Raw genomic sequence first — 25,555 nt, 5'->3', positions numbered from 1 at the left:
AGGTCTTGAGTTCCTCTGGCTCATCTACCTTCTTCTCCCTACTTTCAGAATCTTATGTCTCTTTTACATATAATGCCCAGAGTTTTCACTTGTACTTAGTGAGAAGAATAGAGAGAAGTGTATCTACTTCATCTTGGTCTGAAGCCGTAAGCTACTGGGCATATTTTTAAAGTGGAAAAAGAATGTCTAATTTTTTTCAACCCTTAGAATAAAGAAGGCACTGAAGTTCCCAAAGTACATTTGAATGTACTCTTTCTTTTCATACCAAAACAATCTTGTAAAGTTGGTCTTGTTGGTGTCTGCCTTTCTCTGAGGGGATAACTGATTTGGAAGGGGCAGGTCAGACCCAGAGTCCCACAGTAAGTAAATGACAGGGCCGAGGGCAGAATCAGATCATTCCATTGCCACACTGCTGGAGCCAGATAAGGTAGAAGCATGAGTACACAGAGGTGAAAAACCAGCCAGTGAGATTTGAGTTTACTTTTTTAAGTACTCTTGTTGTGGCTTCTCTTGTACTCCACTCTGGTCTCCTTGTGTCTGCTTAGTGCAGCAGGCCTGGACAAGCTATGCAACCAACAGCAGCATCAGCAGAGCCTGTTTCCCAGAGCCACAGTATGCTGCAGGGTCCTGACCCTGACCCACTGGAAGTGTGGGACCACCCCTCCCATAAGCCTATCTCCTCGACCGAGGCCTGTCCTCCCGCCCAGCCACAGCACCGGGCAAGTATTCTAATACATCCCTCTTCAAGACTCTGCTGGCAGTCCCAGAGCCTGCTTTCTTTCTCTCTTCATCCTCTTCTCAGCTTGCACTTGGTATTGTTCAACTGTGGTAAAAATCAGAGGTTAAAAATAACTGGTTCGGGGTGCCTGGGTGGCTGGCTCAGTCAGTTGAGCATCTGCCTTTGGCTCAGGTCATGACCCCAGGGTCCTGGGATTGAGTCCTGCATCAAGCTCCCTGCTCAGCAGGGTGTCTGCTTCCCGCTCTGCCCCTCCCCCCGCTCATGCTTGTATGCACACACACACTCTCTCTCTCTCTTTTCTCTCTCTGAAATAAATAAATAGAATCTTAAAAAAAAAAAAAAAAAAAGAACTGGTTCACAGGGTGACTAAAAGCAACATCACCGGGCTGGCCTCGTTGCCTTGCAGATGCATTAGCTTGTCTACTGCCAGCTGTGGGGACCTCTGTCTTTGGCTTAATCAATCCCCCTGATGGTGTGCACCCTACTCGTTTTGGTCAAACTACGTTTTTCTAAAATACTAAATTTCTGTTTTTCCGAAAGCACTCACTGCACATAAAAATATATTTCCTATACCCCAAGCTTTTAGGTAAAACCTAAGACTGACTGAAAAACGGGAATTCTGTAGACTTACAAGTGCATGGGATAGGACCTCAGAGAAGTTGAGAGTTCAACCTCCTCTCCTTCAATTTTTCAGTCAAATTCGCTCTCAGGATGAGGTGCCACGTTTGGCTTGTGGCTTCAGGCAACCCATGAGAGTCTACTACATATTCCCGAAATAGTTGCACACCAGCTTGAGAACCAGAACACTGGGTGAAATGTCACATCAAACCACAAATTCCTTATACCTTAAATGAATATTACACTGTATCACTGTATGACAACTGTACTTCAATAACTAAAAAAAAAAAAAAAAAAACCTCTACAATCTCTTTCATATCATACAATACTATATACTATACACATTTGCGTGATTTGTGTGCCTACTAAATTTTATCTTTATAAAAATCTAATCCAAAATCCATAAGCAAAACTAATATGAAAAAAGGCTGTTTCTGCATGTTACTAAGCAACACAGGATATATTTCAGAAAAAGTTCAAAAGATGCAGGATGACAAAGTACTTCCTACAGAAATGTACTCAATAATAAACAACTAACCACGAAGATTCTTTTACTTAATCTCCAATGACACAAATGTAAATCTTTATAAATTCTCACCACTACACCACCTCACTTATTTGTGGAGCATAACAAATAACATGGAGGACATGGGGAGATGGAGAGGAGAAGGGAGTTGAGGGAAATTGGAAGGGGAGGTGAACCATGAGAGACTATGGACTCTGAAAAACAACCTGAGGATCTTGAAGGGGCAGGGGGTGGGAGGTTGGGGGAACAAGGTGGTGGGTATTAGGGAGGGCACGTATTGCATGGAGCACTGGGTGTGGTACAAAAACAATGAATACTGTTACACTGAAAAGAAATAAAAAATAATAATAATAAAATTAAATTAAATTAAAAAAAAAATTCTCACCACTGGTCATGCAGCTCTGCAGTCTTGCAGTCTTACCATTCTTTGACTTAGGTAGGAAAAAATGAGTCTAAATTAGCAAGAATCCTGAATTACACTATTTTAGAAAGAAATAGAACTAATTTTTATTTCACTTTAATTGTACACAGCAACCAAAATTAAGCTACAATATATTAACCCAACAGAACAGCTTGAAAGGGCCTGTGTAGAGTGGCTGGATTTCCACTGGGCTTTTATTCCTGAAGACTAATCACAGGGAATACAAAGTATTTCTTAAAATCACCGAATATCTGAGGAAAATCTGCACCAGGAAAGCAACAATAGAGCATAAAAACTAAAAAAAAAAAAAAAAAAAAAAAAAAAAAAAAAAGCATACAGGGGGAAAAAAAATGCCAATCCAAATAATAATTGTCTTCAGAGTGAAAAGGGAGGACATTACAGACATTACATCAATAAACAAGAACAGACCTTCTCTCCCCATCTCTAGAATTTAAGCAGCAGGTGAAGAGAATGCACACGACACAACTGAAAAGCAAATTACCAATGCTGAAAGACTGAGCTAACAAATTTTTTCAGAACTTAGAACCAAAATACAAAGAGATGGGAACTAGGAATGGACAATTATAATATTTGAAGGAGAGAAGTGATAGGTCTGGAAATACAAGTTCCAAAAAGAGAAAATAAACAGCTGGACAGAAGGAAATGATTTTGTTCATTCTTAAAAATATTATCAACATGATGACCTGACCCTTGAGCTTGAATATAAGAGTTTTCAGACTGCAGTGGCTGAATGAGACAAGAACACATGAATACATGAAAAAACAGTCATGCTTACACAATCAACAGATTCACTGATATGAAAAAAGAACAAAATCAAAAAAATCCTAAAAGCTTCCAGAAAGGAAAAAAGAAAGGCATTTTCTACGAAGAAATAAGATCCAGATTGACACTGACATCTCTTCAGCAACACTGCAAATGAAGGGGCAATGGAGCAGTATCTTCACAGTTATGAGAGAAAGGAAATGTTTAAGCTGGGATTATCGTAGGCCCAGTCAAATTCCATTTAAAAATTTATTAAAGGATGATGACCAGCAAAACTCAAAAAGGAATCTAAGAAGTAGAGAAGAGTATAAGGAACAATGGTGAGCAAAGTAATAAATATTAACTCAGAGACACATTTAAATAAATGCTATTAATAAAAATGATTAACAACAACCCAGAATGCAGTTATCAGTTGGTCTCAACACTGGAAATGATAGGGGTAGGAAAGGCAAAGTTAAGGTGTGCAAAGTGAGAGGCAGAGGGAAAAAGTTAAGATATTGAGAAAAAATATAAATGAGTTTAAATATCTGAACTTAAACTACACTGGGGCTGTTAAAGTACAATGTACACCTTCAGGGAGAAAATGGAAAGCAGCAACAGCAGCAACAAGTATTGTCAAACCAACAAACAGCAACAAAGGAAAACAATAAAGTATGGTGAATGGAAAAAATAAATTAAGATAGGAAGAATAGCTCCAAACATCATCATCATCATTATATATTATATTTATAAATATAAACAGGTCAAAGTACCCAATTAAAGATCAGGGACTCTGAGTGTGGCTGAAAAGGAAAAAGCCAGCTATATATATATATACATACATATATATATATATATGTATGTATATATATATAAAAGCCAGCTATATATATAAATATATATTTATATTTATATATATATAACAAAATGTTGCAGGGTAGTTGAATTAAGAGATGGAGAAAGATAAACCAGATAAAGGCTAACAGAAAAAAAACCAAAACAAAACAGCAAAAATAGTTTCAGGAAAAATGGGATATAAGGAAAAAAGTCTTAAAAAGGACAAAGAGGGGTGCCTGGATGGCTCAGTCAGTTAAGCATCCAACTCCTGATTTCAGGTCAGGTCATAATCTCAGGGTCGTGAGATCAAGCCCCACATTAGGCTCATGCTGTGCATGGAGCCTCCTTAAGATCCTCTCTCTCTGTCCCTCCCACCCCACACCCTGCTCTCTCTTCTCTTCAAAAGATAGGATCCACTAAGAACACTTGAGCAGCCTGGATAAAAATGCTTGTCATTCTTGAAATCTTGTCATCATCAGGTTGGGTGTCATTGCCAAGTCAGAGAACAAAACAAATCCTAGCCTTTGTAGAGCTTTTGTTCCAGTGGAAGACAGACCAAAACACTAATAAACAACGAAACTATACAGCATATTGGATGGTGGTAAGTGCTAAAAAACTAAAATAAAACAGGGAAGTGTGAAAGGGAATGCAATTTCAAGTACAGTTATTAAAGGCAAGCCTTACTGAGAAGGTAACATATGGGCAAGACCTCAAAGCTAAGGGGGCAACGATGCAGATTTCTGAAGGAAGACAATTCCAGACTAGGGATGCAGCAAGAGCTGGAAGGGGAAGTGGGCTCAAGATGGAGGAGCTCTTAGTAGTGGAGAAAGAACCAGACATCCAGGAAACAGAAACTAAGGCTCCCTCCCTGAACGACTTTAGGAAGTTTCAAAATAAAACACATGAGGTCAGCTTACTGAAAAATGACATAACCCAAAGGATTACTACAAGGAAGAGAATTTTAGAGATGTGTGACATGCAGTCAAAGAGACCTGAATTTAATCTGGAGAAGTTATTGGATTGTGACTCTAACCGAAACAACCAAAGCCTACTTGATTGCATTTCACTCACCGTGAAGGAAGACTGTCTTAACAGAGAAAGGCTTAGTTTGAGTAGGATTCAGAAAACAGAGTTTGAGAGACAAAATGTGACTATGGGTTTCCAGCAAGATCTGTGGGAAAGGGTATACTGATGAGTGGAATTGAAAAATGGGCTTATTTAAAGGATACAGATCTTCCTCCATTTATAATAGGGCTCTGTCCAAGAAACCTACCACAAGTCGAAAATGCATTTAATACACCTAACTCACCAGACATCACAGGTTAGTCTAGCCCACCTTCAGTGCGCTCTGAACCTCCCAGTAGCCTGCAAGGGGGTAAATATCATCCACCAGAAAGATAATAAAGTATTGAATACCTCATGTAATTTTAAAAATGGAATGGTTATATGGGGACAGAATGGCTGCAAGTGCATTGGTTATTGACCCTTGTGATCACATGGCTGGCTGGAAGCTGTGCCCACTGTCTTCGCCCAGCATCACAAGGGAGTACTCTACTGCAAATCACTAGCCAAGGAAAAGAGCAAAATGCAAAATTCAAAATAGGTTTTCTACTGAATGCCTATCACTTTCACACTACCCTAAAGTCAAAAAATCATAAGTTGAACCATCCTAACCTGGGGAATGCCTGAACATTTTTCATTTTAATCATGAAGATAGATGTATCTGGAGATTATGAGGTCATTAGAACATCCAGCTGATACCAGGATGAGAAAGCAACTTTAGGTAGTGGTAATTTCTCATATAGATTTCCTATAAGAAGAGAAAGTCCTTATCAAAAGGGCCTGAGTGTCTAGTCCAAAGGAGACTTTTGCCAATGTATGCTAATAAAATAGCATTCTGATTTATTCGGTATTGTCATGTGAGTTTGGTTCTAATAGTCAATAGCCTCGAACTATCTGAATACATACAAACACAAGGGACCTAGAAGTTAAGGGCCAAGCTTTGAAAAGTAGTTATTACTGTGAGGTTGGGCTGGGTCAACCATTAGTAGGCCTCCTGGTGTCACCCATACCTCAGCCTTCATCCCTCTGGTCAGATGTTAGAAATGCTATATTGAAGGAAGAGCCTGGACGTAACAGTATGGTGATGTACCCGACCCAGCACTCCATTACCATGAGCCACACAATCCTGAGCAGTGTCACTTAATCTCTCCGATCCTCAGTTACACAGCCTGTAAAATGAGAGTAATAATGGCTCTTCTACCTCTCTGGTTTGTTTTAAGGCTCAAAATCTACATCTAAAATGAACAGCTATATAAGTAGAAGGTATTAATACTAGCATCATTGCATGTCCTGCAGCAATGAGTATATAATTGATATGTCGAAGCACATTACCACAATTATCTGAAAATTGAAGACAAGATGAAAAACCACCAACCCACCGAATAAAATATAGGAAATCCTACCTCTCGGCAACTGGTTTGGCAATGTTTTCAAAAATGGTCTCTTGGTTTGCACCCTGATCAAAAATCTTTTGAAATCTGCAAATATGAAAGTGGTAGTTATTGAAAAGCTGAGCTTCAAACACAATTGGATTAATATTTTTTTTCCTAAAAGCTTTGCAAATTACCCCATATTTACATCACTGGGCTTACCTAACCTGACACAATGTTTGCCCTGTAGTCCTGACCACACTGCGCTGTTGTACCCCTGTATACAAATGGTGGGTAAACAGTATTGCTTTGACAAGATCTGCACAATAAATCCCTCTGAAAAACTGCAGCAGCTTTGAACCAAATAATAAACTGTGTGTTCTTTAGCCTCAAGAGGGACAGTGTCTGCAACTGGCATCAAATTCGAATCCAGATAAGTGTGTGAAATGGAAACCCAAGAACAGGATGTAAATAAGCCAGTGAACTTCTGATGTCTGACCTGTAAGGACAGAACGCAGCTATGAAATGTATGATTATCGAACTTAGTTTTTAAATTGTGAACTGAGGTTGATTTTTCATCAGTAGGTGCTACATCCTGGTATCGGCCACTTAAACTCTCAGGGTAGTTTTGCCCCTTTGGGTTGATCATGAATCAAAAGTCAAAAAGTAAATCAAGATGGGCCTGTAGAGAGATGTCTTTATCAGAATGCCAAGGCCAGGGGCATAGGGTGGTGGAATGGTGTCAGTGCTTCTTATCTCGCAACGGTGCCGTGACTGAGCTTCGTATGAGATCATGAGCACAGTGGGAAACTCAAGGTAACTTTTATAGTGTGGTAAGTCGCTTACTGGCAGGAATGGCCCTCATTAAAACATTACGAAGGAAGTAAGAGGAAGAATGTAACACATGGGGAGGTAAAGGAGGAGAGGGGTTGAAAGGTGGGGAGAAAAAGAGAGAGAGAGAGAGAAGCATAAGGATATAGGGCAAAATGTTAACAATCGGTGAATCTCCCACCAAGGGTCCAGGAGAGGCTATACTGCATTATTTTTCCACCTCTTCTGCATGTTTAAAATTTTTCAAAAATAAAAAAAATAAGGGTGGTGTGGCTTTAAAGCAAAACCTTTAAAACAAACATATTGAGCGCATCCTAAGCGGCCTTCAGAATAGCTTAGGAACTTCTGGTCCATGGGTCTCACTTGTGACTCACAAGCGGGACCCATGGTCTATTAAAGTAGAAACTACATGGGGACGCCTGGGTAGCTCAGTTGGTTAAGCATCTGCCTTTGGCTCAGGTCATGAACCCCAGGTCCTGGGATTGAGTCCAGCATTAGGCTCCCTGCTTGGCAGGGAGCCTGCTTCTCCCTCCCCCTCTGCCTGCTGCTCCCCCTGCCTGTGCTCTCTCTGACAAATAAATTTAAAAAAAAAAAGTCTTTAGGGGAAAAAAAAAAGTGGAGACTACATGAGATGTGGGACTATTTTCATGACCCAGGAGTTCAGGTGAATGTCTGGAGTTGGGCAGGAAATACAAAATGGAATGAAATTCATGGTCTTTAATCAACATTAACTTCAAAAGATCCTTAGAGCTTATCTACCTCCCTTTTGAAGAAGCAAATAATGAAACTATACAAAGAGAGGGATTGTCAGACACTCTGGCAGCCAGGTCATTTAGCAGGCAAGATTATATCTTAGACAGCAGTATTTACCGGTTTGCTCAGAACACTCCTCAAAACCCTGCAGGTGCGTCACAGCTTCAGATATGAACGCTGACATAACACAGGGCCGCTCAAGTGCTCTTCAGAGCTCTACCTACTGTGATATCTGAGCACAGACCCAGCGGTGCTTTTGAGGATGATGGCGATCGGGCTGATTTGCTTCTTCAACCAGGCTGGCCACGTCTGAGTGAATCCATCAGCCATTCCCAACTCCACCTCCCAGAGTAATAGGAATTACATCGACCACCATGTAAACCCAAGAGACGGCAGGAGTTTCAGTAAATCATATAATGGTACTTAAAGACCAAATATCATCATCCCAAAATATTTAAGTTTATGTAATGTAGTTACCTAGTAATTTGAAAAGTCATTAAGGATCAGCTGGCATCTGAAAACCATGGAAGGACAAAACAGAATCAGAGAGTTTAAAGAGTTCTGTGGAACCTTTTCCAGAAAAGGAAGCTGAAGCCCAGGGAGATAAAGCAATTTATTCACAGCCCTGGAGCTAATCAGTACCGCCCCCCGAAACATAACTTCGGTGTCCTGATTCTGAGGAGGTCTTTTCAGTTATCAGGAAGTTGAGTAGGCTTTTTGTAAAATCCATTTCGACTTTGGCATATGTTGACCTCTTCCCACCCCAAACCTGTTCTTCCTGGTCCTCCGCATCCTAATACAGGACAACTCCATCCTTCTAAACATGCAGCCCAAAGCCCTCAGGGCATCCTGAGTCCTCTCTTTCTCCATTACACTCTCAGTCCCACCTGTTCACTAACTCTGTCACCTCTGACCTTCAAAATGCATCTAGAATCCAACTATTTCTCCACATTTCCACTTGCTACTACCCCGGCCCAAGCTACCATAATTTCTTCCCTGGTCTTGAAACAGACTGCTCTTACAGTCTATTTTTCAGGTGCTAGGACAAATGATCCTGCTAAAACCTAAGTGAAATTATTTCATTCTTCTGTTCAAAACCCTCCATTACCTTCCCAAAAGACATTGGGAGGGAAAAGCTTACAATGACTTTTTCCCCCAAACAATCCTTACAATGACTTCTAAGGCTCCCTAGGATTTGGCCACTCAGCTGCTCCATTAACCTTCTTCTTCTCCAGCCACACAGACCCCTTCAGTCTTCCTCAGACATGCCAGCACACTCCCATCTCCGGGACTTGTTCTTGGTTTTTCCTTGACCTGGAATCCCAATCCCTCCAATATCTGAATGTCTGACTTCCTCACCTCCTTTAAGCCTTTGCTCAAATATCACCCTCCTGGGAAGCCTTCCCTGACTGCCCTATGAAATATTCTATCCCTCTCCTTTGCGGCCCTTCTTCCTGGCACTCTTTATTACCCTTGCCTGCCTTATTTTTCTCTGTGGCACTTAACACTTTCTGATATACACTCTACTTAAGGATCTGCCTATCTACCTCCTCTCACTAAAATGTAAGCACCATAAAAGCTGGACCTTTGTTGCATTCTCTGCTATGTTCCTAGCCACTAAAACAGCACACGGAGGATGGTCAATAAACATTTACTGATTGAATGAATGAATGTTCTTGGGACGAAACACCCTTAAGATGCTGAAATATTTATCTCTGAACATAGGTATAAGTTAAATACCTTACTAATTTCTTGATTTAATGTGCAAAGCCAGGGATGCCTGGGTGGCTCAGTGGGTTAAAGTCTCTGCCTTCAGCTTAGGTCATGATCCCAGGGTTCTGGGATCGAGCCCTGCATCAGGTTCTCTGCTCAGCAGAGAGCCTGCTTCCCCTACTTCTCTCTCTGCCTGCCTCTCTGCCTGCCTGTGATCTCTGTCTGTCAAATAAATAAATAAAAATCTTTAAATAAATAAATAAATAAAAATAAAATGCAAAGCCAATATTTTTAATCCAGAGATTTAGAAAGAATGAGTAAGATTTTAAAAAAAGCAAATAACACATTTTCAATGAACATGTTTAAATGCACTGTTTCTATCTACATAATATAAAGAATACTTTGGAAAAGGACAATAGATAGAGACATGGCCAGTTGTTCCTAACAATCACATAGAATCATGCTGAATAAAATGTTTCAGCAAACTGTGGCTTTATAAAAGGAGACTGACTCCGCTCAGCTGTCATGAAGTCATAGCCACTGACATATGTGGCATGCTTACATCAGTTGGGGAAGACCCACTTCAGAAAAAGTAAGTCATGTATTATAAAGCTGTTCCTTAAAGAACAAAATGAAAGGCAATGGGGAGCCAAAAAGACAGGGTAAACACACCTTACTCTGCAGCCATCTGCTAGACACAAGAAGATGGGCTATAAAAGAAGATGGGGCAAATGAGACACAAAGGATAAACTGTCAAGACCAATGAGAATTTTATGAGACATAAGTAAATAAATATAAGAATTCAAGAGAAAACCATAAAAAATATCTGGACTGGTTATATGCAAAGGGCAAGGGCAAAAACAGTATGAAAACAGGGCCCGAGCCAAACAGCCCAGAAAGAAATGCAAGACAGCAATAAGGATTCCTTCTGGGGGACCCAGAAATCCACTACCTAAATTTAGGCAGAGATCAAACACGGCTTTGACTTGGCCTCAAACTTCTTCAAAAGCCAAAAGTTGGGAAGAAAGAAAATAGCACAGACTGAAACCAGAGAATAAAGGCAGCATAAAGGAGCCCAAATCCCCCATTTCAAGGCCTGGCTACCAGAAGAGAATTTGGACTGGGACGCCTGGGTGGCTCAGCCAGTTAAGCCACTGCCTTCGGCTCAGGTCATGATCCCAGGGTCCTGGGATTGAGTCCCACATCGGGCTCTCTGCTCAGCGGAGAGCCTGCTTTTTCTCTCTGCCTCTGACTGCCACTCTGCCTGCTTGTGTGCTAGTGAGCTCTCCCTCTCTCTCTCTGACAAATAAATAAATAAAATCTTTTAAAAAAAAAAAAGAAGAAGAAGAGAATTTGGACAAAAGGCACTGACGACAATCCAGGGGTGCCTGTTGGGTATGTTTCGCCTGATCCCTATAGCTCAGCACTGTCCAAGAGAAATATAATGCAATCCACACATGTGAGTATATATGTAATTTAACATTTTCCAGTAGCCACTTTTTTAAACAAAGAAACAGGTGAAATTAATTTTAAGAACCTATTTTTAATCCAATGTAACCCCAAACTTTATCATTTTAATATGCAATCAGTATGAAAAAATTCTTGAGATGTTTTACATTCTTTTTTTTTTTTCTTTCCCACACCAAGCCTTCAAAAATCCTCGATGTATTTTACACTTAGAGCACATCCCAGTTCAGGCTGGCAACATTTTAAGTACTTAAGAGCTACCTGTGGCTAGTGGCCACTACATGACACAGTAGAAATATGGAGTGTGCATATGGGCATATGAGACCCAGATATCATTTATGTTATAAAGAAAGCTCATGGATACAGCACACAGATTATACCTTGAGTTACTAACTTGAATAAAGTTTAGTCATACACTGAGCTTCCTATAAGTCCTAAATCACAGTGGGCCAAGGAGGAAAAGGACAACACTGGAGAAATAGATGTAACAAAGAAAGGCTTGGATCTTGGGACAGCATCTTGGACAGAGAGAAACACATCCTCAGTGTGCTGGGGTGGCTCAGTTGGTTGAGCTTCTGCCTACAGCTCAGGTCATGATCCCACCTTGGGCAGGATCTCTGCTCAGCAGGGACCCCGCTTCTCTCTCTCCCTCTGCCTACTGCTCCCCCTGCTTGTGCGAGCACTCGCGCGCGCTCTCTCTCTCTCGCTCACTCTCTCTGTGTCAAATAAATAAATAAATTCTTTAAAAAAAAAAAGAAAGGAAAGGAAACACTCCCTCTTTTCAACTCTGGGCCCAGCAATGAAAAAGCAACTTGAAATCTACCTACTAGATGACATAGAAAATAGCACCACATTCTCCCCAAGAAATGACACTAGTGATTTCACAGGGGATAATTAATGCACCACAGGAGTTAGTTCAATAGTGAAACAGAAGCAAAGGCAAAAGAGAAACTTACTTAAATTTGTAGCTTTCTCGCTTATTATTCACAAATCCATCTGCCAAATCACGAGGTAAGATAATTTCCAGGCTAGGGGTTAGTTTTTCATCTTCATCTATAGAATAAATCTGCAAATGTGAAGGCAGCAAATGAATATAGCACAGTAAAATTATGGCTTGAATTATGACCATGTTATTATGATAGGTATTGTAATTGTATAAAAAATTGCACTCAAGATAAGTCATAACATACTATAATTTGGAAAATTTTCCTCTTTGAACTGTGTGCAGACTCTGAAAAATATATGGAACAGAAAAAGAGGTAAAATCTAAATCAATGCTCTACCAAAGCTCAGGTCCTCTCTGAATGATCTACTATTCAAATTTGAGCATCTGAATGTCTCTGCTGTTGAGAAACTAATAGTTCTGAAAGCAGGACATTAATCTAAGTACTGCTTTGGAATTACGTACCAGAAATTAACATCTTTCTATGAGGAATAAGCATTTCTGAGCATTTACAAAGTGGCCGACATAGATCAAAGGACTAGGTCTGAGACTTCTCAGAGAGCTCACAAGAATGCTCTAATTCAAGTTATATTCAAAGCAGCCCAAGTTTCCATGAGACATATTCAGGATTTGATAAAAGACATGTGGTTTCAAAAGATATATGTAATTCATGTCTTTGATGTCATCTTCAAGGTTCTCCTCTCAGCTCAGCCACTAATTAGCAAAGGACCTGGAAGAAATCACTTAACCTCTCTAAACTGATATGGAAATGAACCAAGCACCTGTTCCACTGCAAATTCTCTGATTCTCTTCTTGGTTACCTACTCCTTTATTTATTGGCCAGGAAAATCAAGGATTAAGCCTATAAAGAGGTCACGTGTAATAAAGAATAGCATGACTTGGTACCCAAAGACTTGTGTCCAACACTGAGCTCAATATACCAGCTGTGTGACCAGCCACCACATTCAGAATCTCAGTTCCTTTATACATAAAATGAGGAAAACAGAATTGCCTTCCTTACAAGATTGCTGTGGGAATAAATGATGTCATGGAAATGGAAGCATTTTGTAATGCACCATAAAAAATGTTAGTCATTAGATCGAGAGGTTTTTTTTGTTTTGTTTTGTTTTTTTAAAAGACTTCTTGTCTTTCACCAGGAAATAAAAGTCTTTCTAACAGGGAATACTTCCTGTTTAAGACTCATTTAGATGCTTGATTATGGGAGAAAAGTCATATTCTTAAACAAGTAAAAGCTTACCTAAATCTCCCAAAAGTAAATAATTTTCCTAAGCAGTTTTTTATTGAAACTTCTCACCTAAAATGTGAAGAATTCATGCAGAAAAGTCATCCTGTAAACTAAAATTATTTGTAGAAAGTAATGGCATCAGGTCTGAGACTTTCCATAGCTAGGTTTTCTCAAGAGACATTTAAAAATTATATCCTGTAGGGCACTACACCAAAAAAAAAAAAAGTTAATGACTAGGCAGGTGAGTGAGTGAAAGGGGTGTGTTAAGACATGAAACATACAAGAGTGAGGTACTCCTTTCAATGCGAGTCACGGTGTTTTCAAAAATTCTGTAACACTCAGTGCTCCGAAGATAGAAAAGACCCTCTCTCTCGCTGATTAAGCCATTCTTTGAGGCATTGAGAAAAGTCCCTCTCAACCAGAAAATTTAGTTAGTCTGATAGATTGACTTTTTTACCTTTAGTCATAACAATACTTATTTAAGACACAGTGGGGGTTTTAAGGCCCAGAAGGCAATTACAAGAAATGCAAGAATGAATGTTTGAAATGTACTGAGCACTATACAAATGAAAAGCATGGCCATTGTTAAAATTATCAGAGGTTTGTCTTATGCATCTTCTAAGTTACCATTCTATGGATTATTATAATTTACTTTATATTACCTTAAGGAATAAGACTAATGAAGTAATGGAACCACAAAATGAAGAGGAAAGAAAGAAAAATACAGGGGTGCCTGGGTGGTTCAGTCAGTTAAGCATCTGCCTTCAGCTCATCATGATCTCAGGGTCCTGCCATCAAGCCCAACATTAGACTCCCTGCTCAGCAGGGAGCCTGCTTCTCCTTCTCCCTCTGCCGCTTTCGCTCAGTCTCCCTCTCTCAAATAAATAAATAAAATCTGAAAGAAAGAAAGAAAGAAAGAAAGAAAGAGAAAGAAACCAACTTTTGAATCACTCCTAGTTGAATGTCACAGGCAAAGAAACAACCATACATCTCCAGGAGCAAAAAGACCGGGTGTTAGAAGTGGTATTTCTAAGGGAGAGCAGGAATACACTAACTCAAAGTGTGTTCAGCTATGTTCTCTTATTTTTGTGTATGTGACATAATGTTGCATCGTGGTAAGAATCTGCTATTTAAAAACATAGTAACACCTAAAAATACTTCCTGAAGTATCAAACAATCCACCCTACAGAATCTCACCAAAGAAATGCAAAAGGCAGCACAGTAAAATATCCAAACACTGCACTTTAAAAAAAGAGAAAGTTCAAAATAGCACCCAGGATTCTTCATCAACCCCCTATCATACTCCCTCCACCCCCTCACCCAACCAATCCTCTAATACTACCAAATCCAAACACCTGCTTCCCACTGCTGAGTCTATGTAGACAAGCTCAATATTTTTGGCTAAGAATCTGAAGAGGTATGGAGGGACTTTACATATAAAACACTTGGTATACATGATTAACTTTTTTTTTTTAAGATTTTATTTATTTATTAGACAGAGATCACAAGTAGGCAGAGAGGCAGGCAGAGAGAGAGGAGGAAGCAGGCTCCCCTCAGAGCAGAGTGCCTGATGCGGGGCTCAATCCCAGGACCCTGGGATCATGACCTGAGCCGAAGGCAGAGGCTTAACCCACTGAGCCACCCAGGTGCCCCCATGATTAACTTTTAAAAACATTCTTCTAAGTGAATATAAGAGGAGAGAAAATGCTAAAGTATCCATGGTTCCTTTCTATACTGTTTTATTCCTTTAAAAAAAAAAAAGTTTGTATTTTCTATGGAGTCTCCTCATGCACCTTATCCTCAAGTAGTCCATGAGTAAAAAAACTTTTGATGATAATGATGACAAAGATGCCATATTATTTTTTCAAATACATAAATAGCACAATGCAAATGCTACATTATGATATACTATGATGTTACATATATATATTATAGATATGGAATAGATATAAAATATTATTAATAATATGCCCATTCCAGGCACTCATGAGTAAAACCCAGACTGCCCTTACCTAAGTTCTCACTTTGGGAGGCAAAAAGTTTGGTCTTGAGAGCCAAGAACTTTAGAATAAAATGTCCTTCATTAAAATTTGGTTCTGCCACTCACTGGGTGGATGGCTTAACCAAATTATTTAACCCGAGACTCAGTCTCCTCATCTACAAAATGAGGAAAATGACATCGACCTTGCAGAGTTCTCCTGAGAATCAGAGATAATGCAGACAAAATACCTAAGTGGTAAGAAAGACTGTGCTCTTTCTAGGGAGGAAAAAAAAAAAAAAGTGTTTTGAAACATTTAAGAAGCACATCTCTTCTCAGGGCAAGGGCAAAATCTTAACCTTTTTGTACCTCTGAGCTTAGCACACTAGACGAAGCACCTAATAAATGCTCAGTCGATGTTTTCTGAATGAAAAGTATATATATGTATACATATATATACTTTTAAAAATGTATATATTTAAATATATAAATATATTTAAAATATATATATGCTTTGAGATGCATAAATATGTGTATCTGCAAGAAGTATTATGTCAAAGGTTCATGTTTGTGTCGCAGAAGGACGATGTAGTTAGGCAACAAATTCCTAAGGGCCCACCGTGCACAGAGCCACAGTCATAGGTGTTGAGTTTGTGTAACTACCTACATCATCTGTAACATCTCAGACGTGTATGGACACACATATCCAGCTGGCACCTGCCGCTCGAGTGAGAAAGACGTTTGGGCTTCTGTGTCCGCAGAGTGTGCAGAGCTGCGTGACCGCTTGCCAGAAAGGAGCCAGAAGAGCGCAAGATGAGGCGCGGCCCCTGTGAGCGTGCACTCGGGCACACACGCCCGCGTCGACCCCTGCGTGAACACGTGTGCCCGGCGCCTGTGTGGGGCTCTGTGCACAGCGTCCGCGTCCGCGCCGGCGGGGCGCTGCAGGGCGGGAGCGGCCCGGCTGTCTGCCCGCGCCCCTGACAGCGCGGCGTTCTTGTCTCCGTGGCCGCCAGGGCGGCGCCTTAACTGAGTGTGCGGGACTCGGGTCGACATCCGGAGCCCGGCGCCAACCCCCACCCCCAACCTAGGGCCCCGCGTGCCGTCCCTCCCCTGCCTGGGAGGCCCCGCCGCGCCGGCGCCCTCGTTGCCCGTACCCCTTGTTGCTGCTTCCGGACAGTGGGCTTCACCCTCGCGAAAATCTGTATGGTCTGCTTCACCATGTCTTCTTGGCTCTGCACTGACCCTTGACCTCTCTCAGGAGGGGGCTCCTAAAACTTCTGACTCCCACCACTTCCGGCCAGCCGCAGCCTTAGCAACAGTAACTAGGGACACTACCCAAGGAGCACCGCGCCAGCCAGGACCGCCTCCTCTCCCTAATTGGTTACGGACTGCAGAGGGGGCTGAAAGGAAGTCCTGAGGGGCGGGGTTGGGGCGGGGTTGGGGCGGGGTTGGGGCGGGGTTGGGGCGGGGTTGGAGCGGGACGGAGCGGCGATCGTTGCGCACGCGCGGGGTCAAGGTCTGGGCACCAGGTTTAGGTCCACAGCTGGCCTACTTAGTGGTTAATGGGGTGACAACCACCATGCCCTGACCGATTCCTTAATCCATTCTTTCTCTGTGCCAACACCTCTTTTTAGCACTGAAGTCATTCCGTTTTTTATTGTTCATTCATTGAAGAAATGTCACTTGATCTGTGACAAGCAGTATGCTGGCTGGGCGTTATCCTGAGCTGAGCACAACGGCGTCTGCCAACTTAGAGATCAGGGTCTGATAAAAGAGGCAGCTTTTCCACAGGAAGTTCCAAGTTATACCAGGACTGGGCACAAGATGCTGTGGAAGGCACCTCTTCTATCTCTGTCTTGGAAGAGATCAAGACCGGAAGAGAGAGGGGCCGTTCGCCGTCCCAATGGCCCTGTCAGGAATGGCTGGGCTCCCTTGGGCACGGTTAGTAGGAAGGTAAATTCGTGCAGTCACTGTGGAAAACAGGATGGAGGTTCCTCAAAAAATGAAAAATGGAAGTGCCATGTGATCCGGCACTTCCACCTCTGGAAACATATCCAAAAGAATTGAAATCTGGATGCCAAATAGATCACTGCTCGCCCATAATCATTACAGCGTTAACCAGACATGGAAAAAAACTTAAGTGTTCATCAGTGGATAAATGCGTAAAGGAAATGTGATATGGGCATATTTGAAGACTATTTAATATATTATTTATCTTCTATATATAATGGAATATTTTTCTGCCATTAAAAAAAATAATAAATGAAACAAGATGGGATCAGGAGGGAGACAAACCATAAGAGACTCTTAATCTCACAAAACAAACTAAGGGTTGCCGTGGGGAGCAGGTAGGGAGAGGGTAGTTGGGTTATGGACATTGGGGAAGATATGTGCTATGGTGAGTGCTGTGAAGTGTGTAAACCTGGCGATTAAGAGACCTGTACCCCTGGGACTAATAATACATTATATGTTTATAAAAATTTTTTTTAATTAAATAAAAAGAAAGAAAGAAGGAAATCCTGGCATTTACAGGTACACAGATGAAACTGAAGAGCATTATGCTAAGTGAAATAATTTAGAGAAAGGCAAATAGTGTTTGATCTCACTTATCTGTAGAGTCTAAAAGAGCTGAACTCATAGAAACAGAGTAGAACAGGTAGCCAGGGGCTGGGGATGCAGAAAATGGGCAGATATTGGCCAAAGGTACAAACTTCCAGTCATAAGACAAATAAGTTCTGAGAATCTAATGTACAGCATGGTGACTATAGTTAACAATATTGTATTGTATATTTAAAAGTTGCTAAGACAGTAAATCTTAAATATTCTCACCAGAAAAATAGATGGTAATTATGTGAAGTGATGGAGGTGTTAACTTTATTGAGATAACAGTTTCACAGTACAGATGATCCCTGACTTATGATGGTTTGACCAATGATTTTTCGACTTTATGATGGTGCAAAAGCAATATGTATTCACTAAAAACTGTACTTAGAGTTTTGAATTCTGCTCTTTTCCCAGGCTGACAATATACAGTATCATGTTGTCTCATGATGCTAGGCAGTAGGAGGAGCCATATCTCCCAGTGAGCCCCACATGATCATAAGGTTAAACAACCTATGTACTTAGAACTGTTCTGTACCCATACAACCATTCTGTTTTTCACTTTCAGTGCATGATTCAAGGCATTACATGAGATGTTCAATACTCTGTTAAAAAATAGGCTTCATGTTAGGTGATTTTTCCCAACTGTAGGCTAATCTAAGTGGTTTGGCACATTTAAAGTAGGTAGGCTAGGCTAAGCTACAGATGATTGGTAGGTTAGGTATGCATTTCCAATTAAGATATTTTCAACTTAAGATAGGTTTATTGGGACATAGTCCCATCATAAACTGAGGAAGATCTATATATACATGGATCAGATTATCACATTGTACACCTTAAAATGTGTACATCAATTAACTCTCAATAAAGCTGGAAAATACATACTTACATACACATATACATACATAAATACATAAGAAAGGGTGACTACCTTGGAAGACACTGTTAGCACATGAAAAAATGTTCAACATCATTATCCACCAGGAAAATATACCTTAAAACCAAAATGAGATGTCTCTACACATCTCTCAGAATGGCTACAATAAAAAATAGCAACAAAACCAGGTCCAACTGGGATACAGAGAAACTGAATCACACATGCATTACTGGTGGGGATATAAAATGTAAAATGTATTATGGATAATGGTGCAGCCATTCTAGAAAAACAGTTTGGCAGTTTCTTACAAAACTAATGATGCAACTACTGTAAGATCCAGCAATTATCCTCATGAGCATTTATCCCAAAGAAATGAAAACTTGTGCCTACATGAAAAACCAGTACTTAAATGCTCATAGCAGGATTATTTGTAATAGCTCCAAAATGGAAATGACCAGAATGTCCTTCAAACAGTGAATGGATTTAAAACAACAACAACAACAAACAAAACAAACAAACAAACAAACAAAAAAAACCGCTGTGGAATACTATTCAGCAATAAAAATGAAGGGACTACTAGTATATATAACAACTTGGATGAATTTCCAGAGAATTATGTTAAGTGAAAGAAGCCAGACTCAAAGTCAAATACGTATGATTGCATTTATATAACATTTTATTTTATTATTTTTTTTAATTTTATTTTTTATAAACATATAATATATTTTTATCCCCAGGGGTACAGGTCTGTGAATCGCCAGGTTTACACACTTCACAGCACTCACCATAGCACATACCCTTCCCAATGTCCATAATCCCACCCCCCCAACCCCCCTCCCCCCATTAACCCTCAGTTTGTTTTGTGAGATTAAGAGTCACTTATGGTTTGTCTCCCTCCCAATCCCATCTTGTTTCATTTACTCTTCTCCTACCCCCTTAATATATAACATTTTTGAAATGACAAAATTACAGAGATGAAGAGGAGATTAGTGGTTTCCAGGGGTTAGGGAGGAAGGGAGGGGGTAAGATGGCTATGGCTATAAAAGGATCCTGGTGATGGACTGTTTGTATCTTGGCTGTGGTGGTCACAGAAATCTGCATAGAATTGCATAGAATGAAACACACATGCACACGCACACATACACACACACAAATGAGTGCATATAAAGTTGGTGAAAGTTAAATAAGATGGATTGATTGTATCAATGTCCATTCCTTGGTTGTGATGTTGTATTATAGTTATGCAAGATGTTAACTTTTGGGGAAACTGGGGGAAGGGGAAGCAAAAATCTCTCTGTATTATATCTTACAACTGCATGTGAGTCTACTATTATCTCAAAATACAAAGTTTTTAAAAAAGAAACTCTTAGGTAATAAAAAGACAAGCCACAAACTGGGAGAATATTGTTGCAAAACACATATCTGATAAAGAACTTGCATCCAGAATACCTAAAAACTCTTAAAACTCAATTAAAAAAATAGGAAAACAACCCAATTTACTTTTTGAAGGGGGGAATCAAAGATTTCAAGAGACACTTCCCAGTATATGGATGGCAAATAAGCATGTTTAACATAAGACATTAACATAATTAATCCTTAACAAAATGCAAATTAAAATACAATGAGGAGCACCTATTGAGCGTCCAATTCCTGGTTTTAGTTCAGTTCATGATCTCAGGGTTGTGAGATCTAACCTGGCCTCAGTCTCCAAGTTCAGCATGGAGTCTGCTTAACACTCTTTCTCCTCTGCAACCCCCCCCCCAACTCTGTGCTCTCTCAATCTCTGTCTCTATAAAAAAAATAATAAATCTTTAAAAACACATACACACACACACACAATGAGGCACTACTACAAACTTCTTGGAATGGCTAAAAATAAGAAAATAAGACTGGCAATACCAAAAGCTGGCATAGATAGAGAACATCTGGAGCTCTCAAACATGACTGAAGAGAATGCAAGATGGACCAGTCACTTTGAAAAATAGCTTCATTGTTGCTTATTATATAAAGTTATATATACACTTACTATATCACTCAGCAGCTACACTCCTAGGTGTTTACCCAGTTCAAGGAAAACTGACATCCCCACAGAGAGGTAAAGGTGAATGATTATTATGGTTTTATTCACGACTGCCCTGAACTAGAAACAAAGTAAATGTTCTTCAACTGGTGACCTGGATAAACAAACTAATAAATATACACGATAAAAATGAATAGACTGCTGATGCTTGCAACAATATAGTTGAATATCAAATTTTTTATGCTAAGTAAAAGATGCCAGAATCAAAGTTACACACAGTATAATTCCATTTATATCACATTCTAGAAAAGGCAAAACTGTAGGGATAGAAAAGAGATCACTGTTTGCCAGGGCTAAGAAGAAGGAAAGAACTGAATGCAAAGAAGCATGGGAGAGTTTGGAGTGGGGGGGAGTGGTGGGACTATTTCATATCTTGACTGTAGTTGCAATTACATGACTATATAGTTTGTCAAAACTCATAGAACTTAAAAGCGTGAATTACATGGTATGCACATTATATTAGTATAAGAAAATTAAAAAAAAAAAAAAAAGGACGGGGTATGAACAGGTGTAGTGGTAGCAGGGATGGAGAAGAGCAGAGAACCAGGACAGAACCAGGTATTTATGAAATAGACTTAAGGTCTCTTTCACCTGGTACTGGGTGGTAAGGAAGAGATGATTTAAGATGGGGCAGCATCCATATCTTAACTGTTGTGAGTAATGCTGCAGAGAACATGGGAGTGCAGATACCCCTTCAAGATATTAATCTTGTTTCCTTCGGAAGTGGGACAACCTAATTGTCTATCTATGGATAAAGAAAATGTGGGAAATCTATATATCTATCTATGCACACAATAGAATAGTACTCAGCCATAAAAAGAAGAAAATCTCGCCATTTGTGACAACATAGATGTACCTTGAGGACATCATACTAAGAGAAATAAGTTAGAAGAAAATACTCTGGGATCTCATTTATATGTAGAACCAAAAAGAGAGAGAGAGAGAGTATCAAACGTACAGAAACAGAACGGAATGGTGGTTGCCAGGAACTGGGGAATTGGGGAGAGGGGGGAGAATGGGAAACATTGGTGAAAGGGTATAAACTTTCAGTTATAAGATAAATACATTCTGAGGACCTAATGTACAGCATGCTAACTATAGTTAATAATACTGTATTGTATCCTTGACAGCTGCCAAGAGAGTCAATCTTAAGTGTTCTCACCACAGAAAAATTTAAAAGGTAACTAGGTGAGGTAATGCATGTGTTAATTAGCCTGATGGCAGTAAAAGTTTCACAATGCATATGTATATTAAGTCATCACATTGTACACTTTAAATATATACAGTTTTATATTTTCAATTATACTTCAATAAAGCAAAAAAAAAAATGAAGAGAGAGATTGGGCTATTGGGTTGATGGTGCAGATATGTACCCAGATAGGTAAAATAGGTTAGAATGGAGAGCTGGGAAATAAGGAGCTGCAGATGTTCTAGATGTCACGTGCCTATGGGTCTTCCGTGGGTAGTTGGATAAACTTTAGGAGAAAGCGCTGGCTAAAAATACAGATTTGGGAGTCATCACAGAGTTTCTTTTCCAGAAAGTGACCAAGTGTCTCATTAGGAATGAGGGTGCAATTCTAGTGCCAATAGTTGGAGGTAGAGGGGGGCTGCCAAAGGGACAGAGAGGAGTAGCTGGAGAGCAGAGGTGGGAGGGAGGAAGGGGAATGCTGTTGTCATGGACATTTATGGAAAAGGACCCTTTGAGAAGAAGAAAGTGCTCAATAGTGTTGGATACTAAAGAGGGCGTGTTGAAAATGTCCATCCACTCGGACAATTGGAAAGTCACTTGTAACCTAGACAAGGCTCCAGTGGGGTGATGGGGGTCTAAGTCAGACTGTAGGTGGCCCAGGAGTAAATGGGAGGTTGGGGAGTGGAGGCAGCCAAGTGAGGCTACTTTTCAGGAAGCTTGGTGGTGTAGAGTTGTAAAGAAGGAAAGCATGGGGTAAAAGCTCAGGAACCCAGGGTCAGGAATGGTCTTTTGTTCCTATCTAAGGGGGCAAAGCCAATAAAGAAGGGGACATTGAAAGAACAGGAAAGAGGAGAAAATGTGTGGGTGTCTCAAATAAAAATTTGGAATTATACCAAGAGAATGCAACAGAGGAGGCAAAAAAGCCAAGGCTATTGGCAAAAGATCATTGTTAAGTGTTGAATCATGAGATCCAGGCTGCTTAAAGATGTTAATAGTCTTCGACATGAAGGAGTGGAATGAGATTAGGAGGAAAATCTGTGGGTTCCAGGTGTGGAAACTTGATACTTCCTGTTTTCTACTCCAGGTCACATGATCAAAGGCATTGACGGGGTGGAAGTGCAGGTTCAAATCCTGCTCTGTATCAACCTGAAGTTGTGACCTTGGGCACGTCATGGGATGGATAATTGACAGGAGCTACCTCATGCAGTTGGCATGCAGGCTATCTATGGATGGTTATGTAAGAATGTTACTCTGCTGTCTGTCCTGTATTCTAAACACTTCCTAAGAAGCAGAAGCTACCATGTATGTATGTACATAAGCCATACAAAAGATTACAAACTCAGTTATTTCCTGGGCCCACACTGATGGTGTAAGTGTGCTGAACAGACAGGTCTGTGACAATAGGCAGTTGTCCCACTGTGAACTGGAGACTACATGCCCTCAACTAAAAACATTCACATGCGAAACAGTTAAAACACAAGGCTGCCTAAATAAAGCACATTTGTGAGCCCCAGTTTACAACCTCTGTTTCTGTTCCTGGTATAGTCGACTTCAATAACTCCCAGGCCAAAGCCTCTGACAGGTTTACCTAAATCTCAAACAGATGGCCCAAATGGGTATTAAATAAGTTCTGAGATTAAATCTCCAAGTTACAGTGTCTTTCCCACAACTGGGTGTATATTCCATATGATTATTTGCACCTTATCTACTTGCTTAAATGTGGGAATTAAGATGTCTTTAAATTGTTGAAGGGATTCTTGAGCTCTGCAGTTGCCAAAATAATGTATAATTGTACCACACAAATTAGCCAGGGTTTATAGGCCTCAAATCTGAAAGAAATTAAGCTGTGCCTGAAGTGAATTAGTCCATAGGCAAGTGAGTTGGGTTTTGTTTGTATGTTTTTTAAGAAAAATTGAAACTGTGTGCCGGTATGAGTTTTCAATTACTTCTTTAGCTGTTGGTGCTACAACTGTAAAATGCATAATTTTTCTTTGTAAGTCTGATGGGACCAGTTAACATTTTATGGGCTGGTAATTTTGATATTATAGAATATGTACATAAAATTACCTAATTGCTGTATACTTTCCCTCCCCTGTTTTATCTGTAACTTTGGGGGACTTATGATAATTTGTTCTAACATCTTTCATTGCTACAACACGACACTGCCCCCTTACTATCAGATGAACAAGCGTGTTCAGACAGGAGTGGGAGGCTGCTCATTAATAAGACAGAAAGCATTTGATTGGGGCCTTTTTCTATTAGTTTATTCCAAGAAGCAAGACCAGGAACCTGAACTGTGCTGCTTATTGGCAAATGGTGATATTAATAGAACAAAAATCAACTGATGGAAACTGTGCCTACAGGATCATGAAAACTGCTTTGACCCCCAGTAAGAATGTGTTTGGGGATAATCAATAGGGCATCAGGCATGACTTCTGAGTGTCCCTGATTGAGGATTTTAAAAGATGAGCAATGAGAGACTATGGACTCTGAAAAACAATCTGAAGGGTTTGAAGAGGTGGGGGGGGGTGGGAGGTTGGGGGAGCCAGGTGGTGGGTATTGGAGAGGGCACAGATTGCATGGAGCACTGGGTGTGGTACAAAAACAATGAATACTGTTATGCTGAAAACAAATTAAAAAAAATGGTTAAAAAAAAAAAAGAAAGAAAGAGCACATTTCCTGAGGAGGACACATTCCTTAGGAATCCCCTTCTCATCTGAGTCCCCAGCCCTCTGTTTCTTGTGTGGTCACTACAAGAGGCCTCCCCTTATTCCCACCAGTTCAAAAAGATCCACTTAGTCCATTGTTTCTGAATCTTATAGAGAATACACAGAGCATTTTCTGGTACTCATTAAATGCTAAATAACAGCAACATGCTGTTAAATTGCAGAGAAAGGGTACCACAAAATCTGCAATGTATGATTTCAGCAAAAAAATTTCTTTGAGAATATGTTCAGCTAATTTAAAGCATCATTTCATTAACATAACCGTCCTTGCACACATAGCAGAGTGGAATTCATAAAACTTAGTAGTGCTTTGGGTTGCTTGGGTTTACGGGATCAGGGGGGATCATTGGTTTTGGTAAACGTGTGCTCTTTCCCTTTTCCTATGAGATGGCGGATACAGATTTTTGACACCTTACTGGGTTCCTTCTCCTTTGGGTCCATCCCCTCTTTGGCTGAGAAGCAGAGGCTCCTTTTTCCCTGCTTTGTCTGATCCTCTTCCTGCAGCCCTCCTGGGGCTCCTCCTGAACAGCAACATCAAAGTCATTTATGGCTGGAAGCTGGTGGCCAGCCATATGGAATTACAGCCCAGGCTCTTGCCGGATTACAGAGTGTAGCGTATGAATCAAATGACAGTCCGTGGCATGGAGGGAAGGCTGGTAAGGCCTCCAGTTTTGACTGGAAAATATGACTTTGTATATTTATACCCAGGCTCCTCATAAACAACCTGAATGTTTCACCAACATCCCAATGAAGCAAGGGATGGGCTGAGTTAGAAATAGCTCCAGAACGCCTCTCTTCTAAGTAAATTACCCACCC

General features: G+C 40.3%; 1 protein-coding gene across 1 annotated transcript in view; it reads right to left on the bottom strand.

Annotated features, from left to right (window-relative positions):
- LOC111147698 (kinesin family member 6) overlaps nt 1-16,575 on the bottom strand; it is a 458,201-nt gene extending 441,626 nt beyond the window's left edge. The window contains exons 1-3 of the mRNA XM_022503930.1: nt 16,421-16,575; nt 12,056-12,165; nt 6,369-6,443 (exon numbers count right to left, since the gene is read on the bottom strand). Coding sequence (XP_022359638.1) covers nt 6,369-6,443; nt 12,056-12,165; nt 16,421-16,486 — 251 coding nt within the window. The 5' untranslated portion in view covers nt 16,487-16,575. The remainder of the gene's footprint in view (nt 1-6,368; nt 6,444-12,055; nt 12,166-16,420) is intronic.
- Nucleotides 16,576-25,555: the final 8,980 nt, after the last annotated feature.

The sequence above is a fragment of the Enhydra lutris genome, unplaced genomic scaffold (genome assembly GCF_002288905.1).
Source record: "Enhydra lutris kenyoni isolate GAN:26980312 unplaced genomic scaffold, ASM228890v2 scaffoldscaffold17, whole genome shotgun sequence".
NCBI lineage: Eukaryota > Metazoa > Chordata > Mammalia > Carnivora > Mustelidae > Enhydra > Enhydra lutris.
The sequence above is the reverse complement of the archived record's forward strand: the minus strand, read 5'-3'. Positions and strand labels throughout refer to the sequence as shown.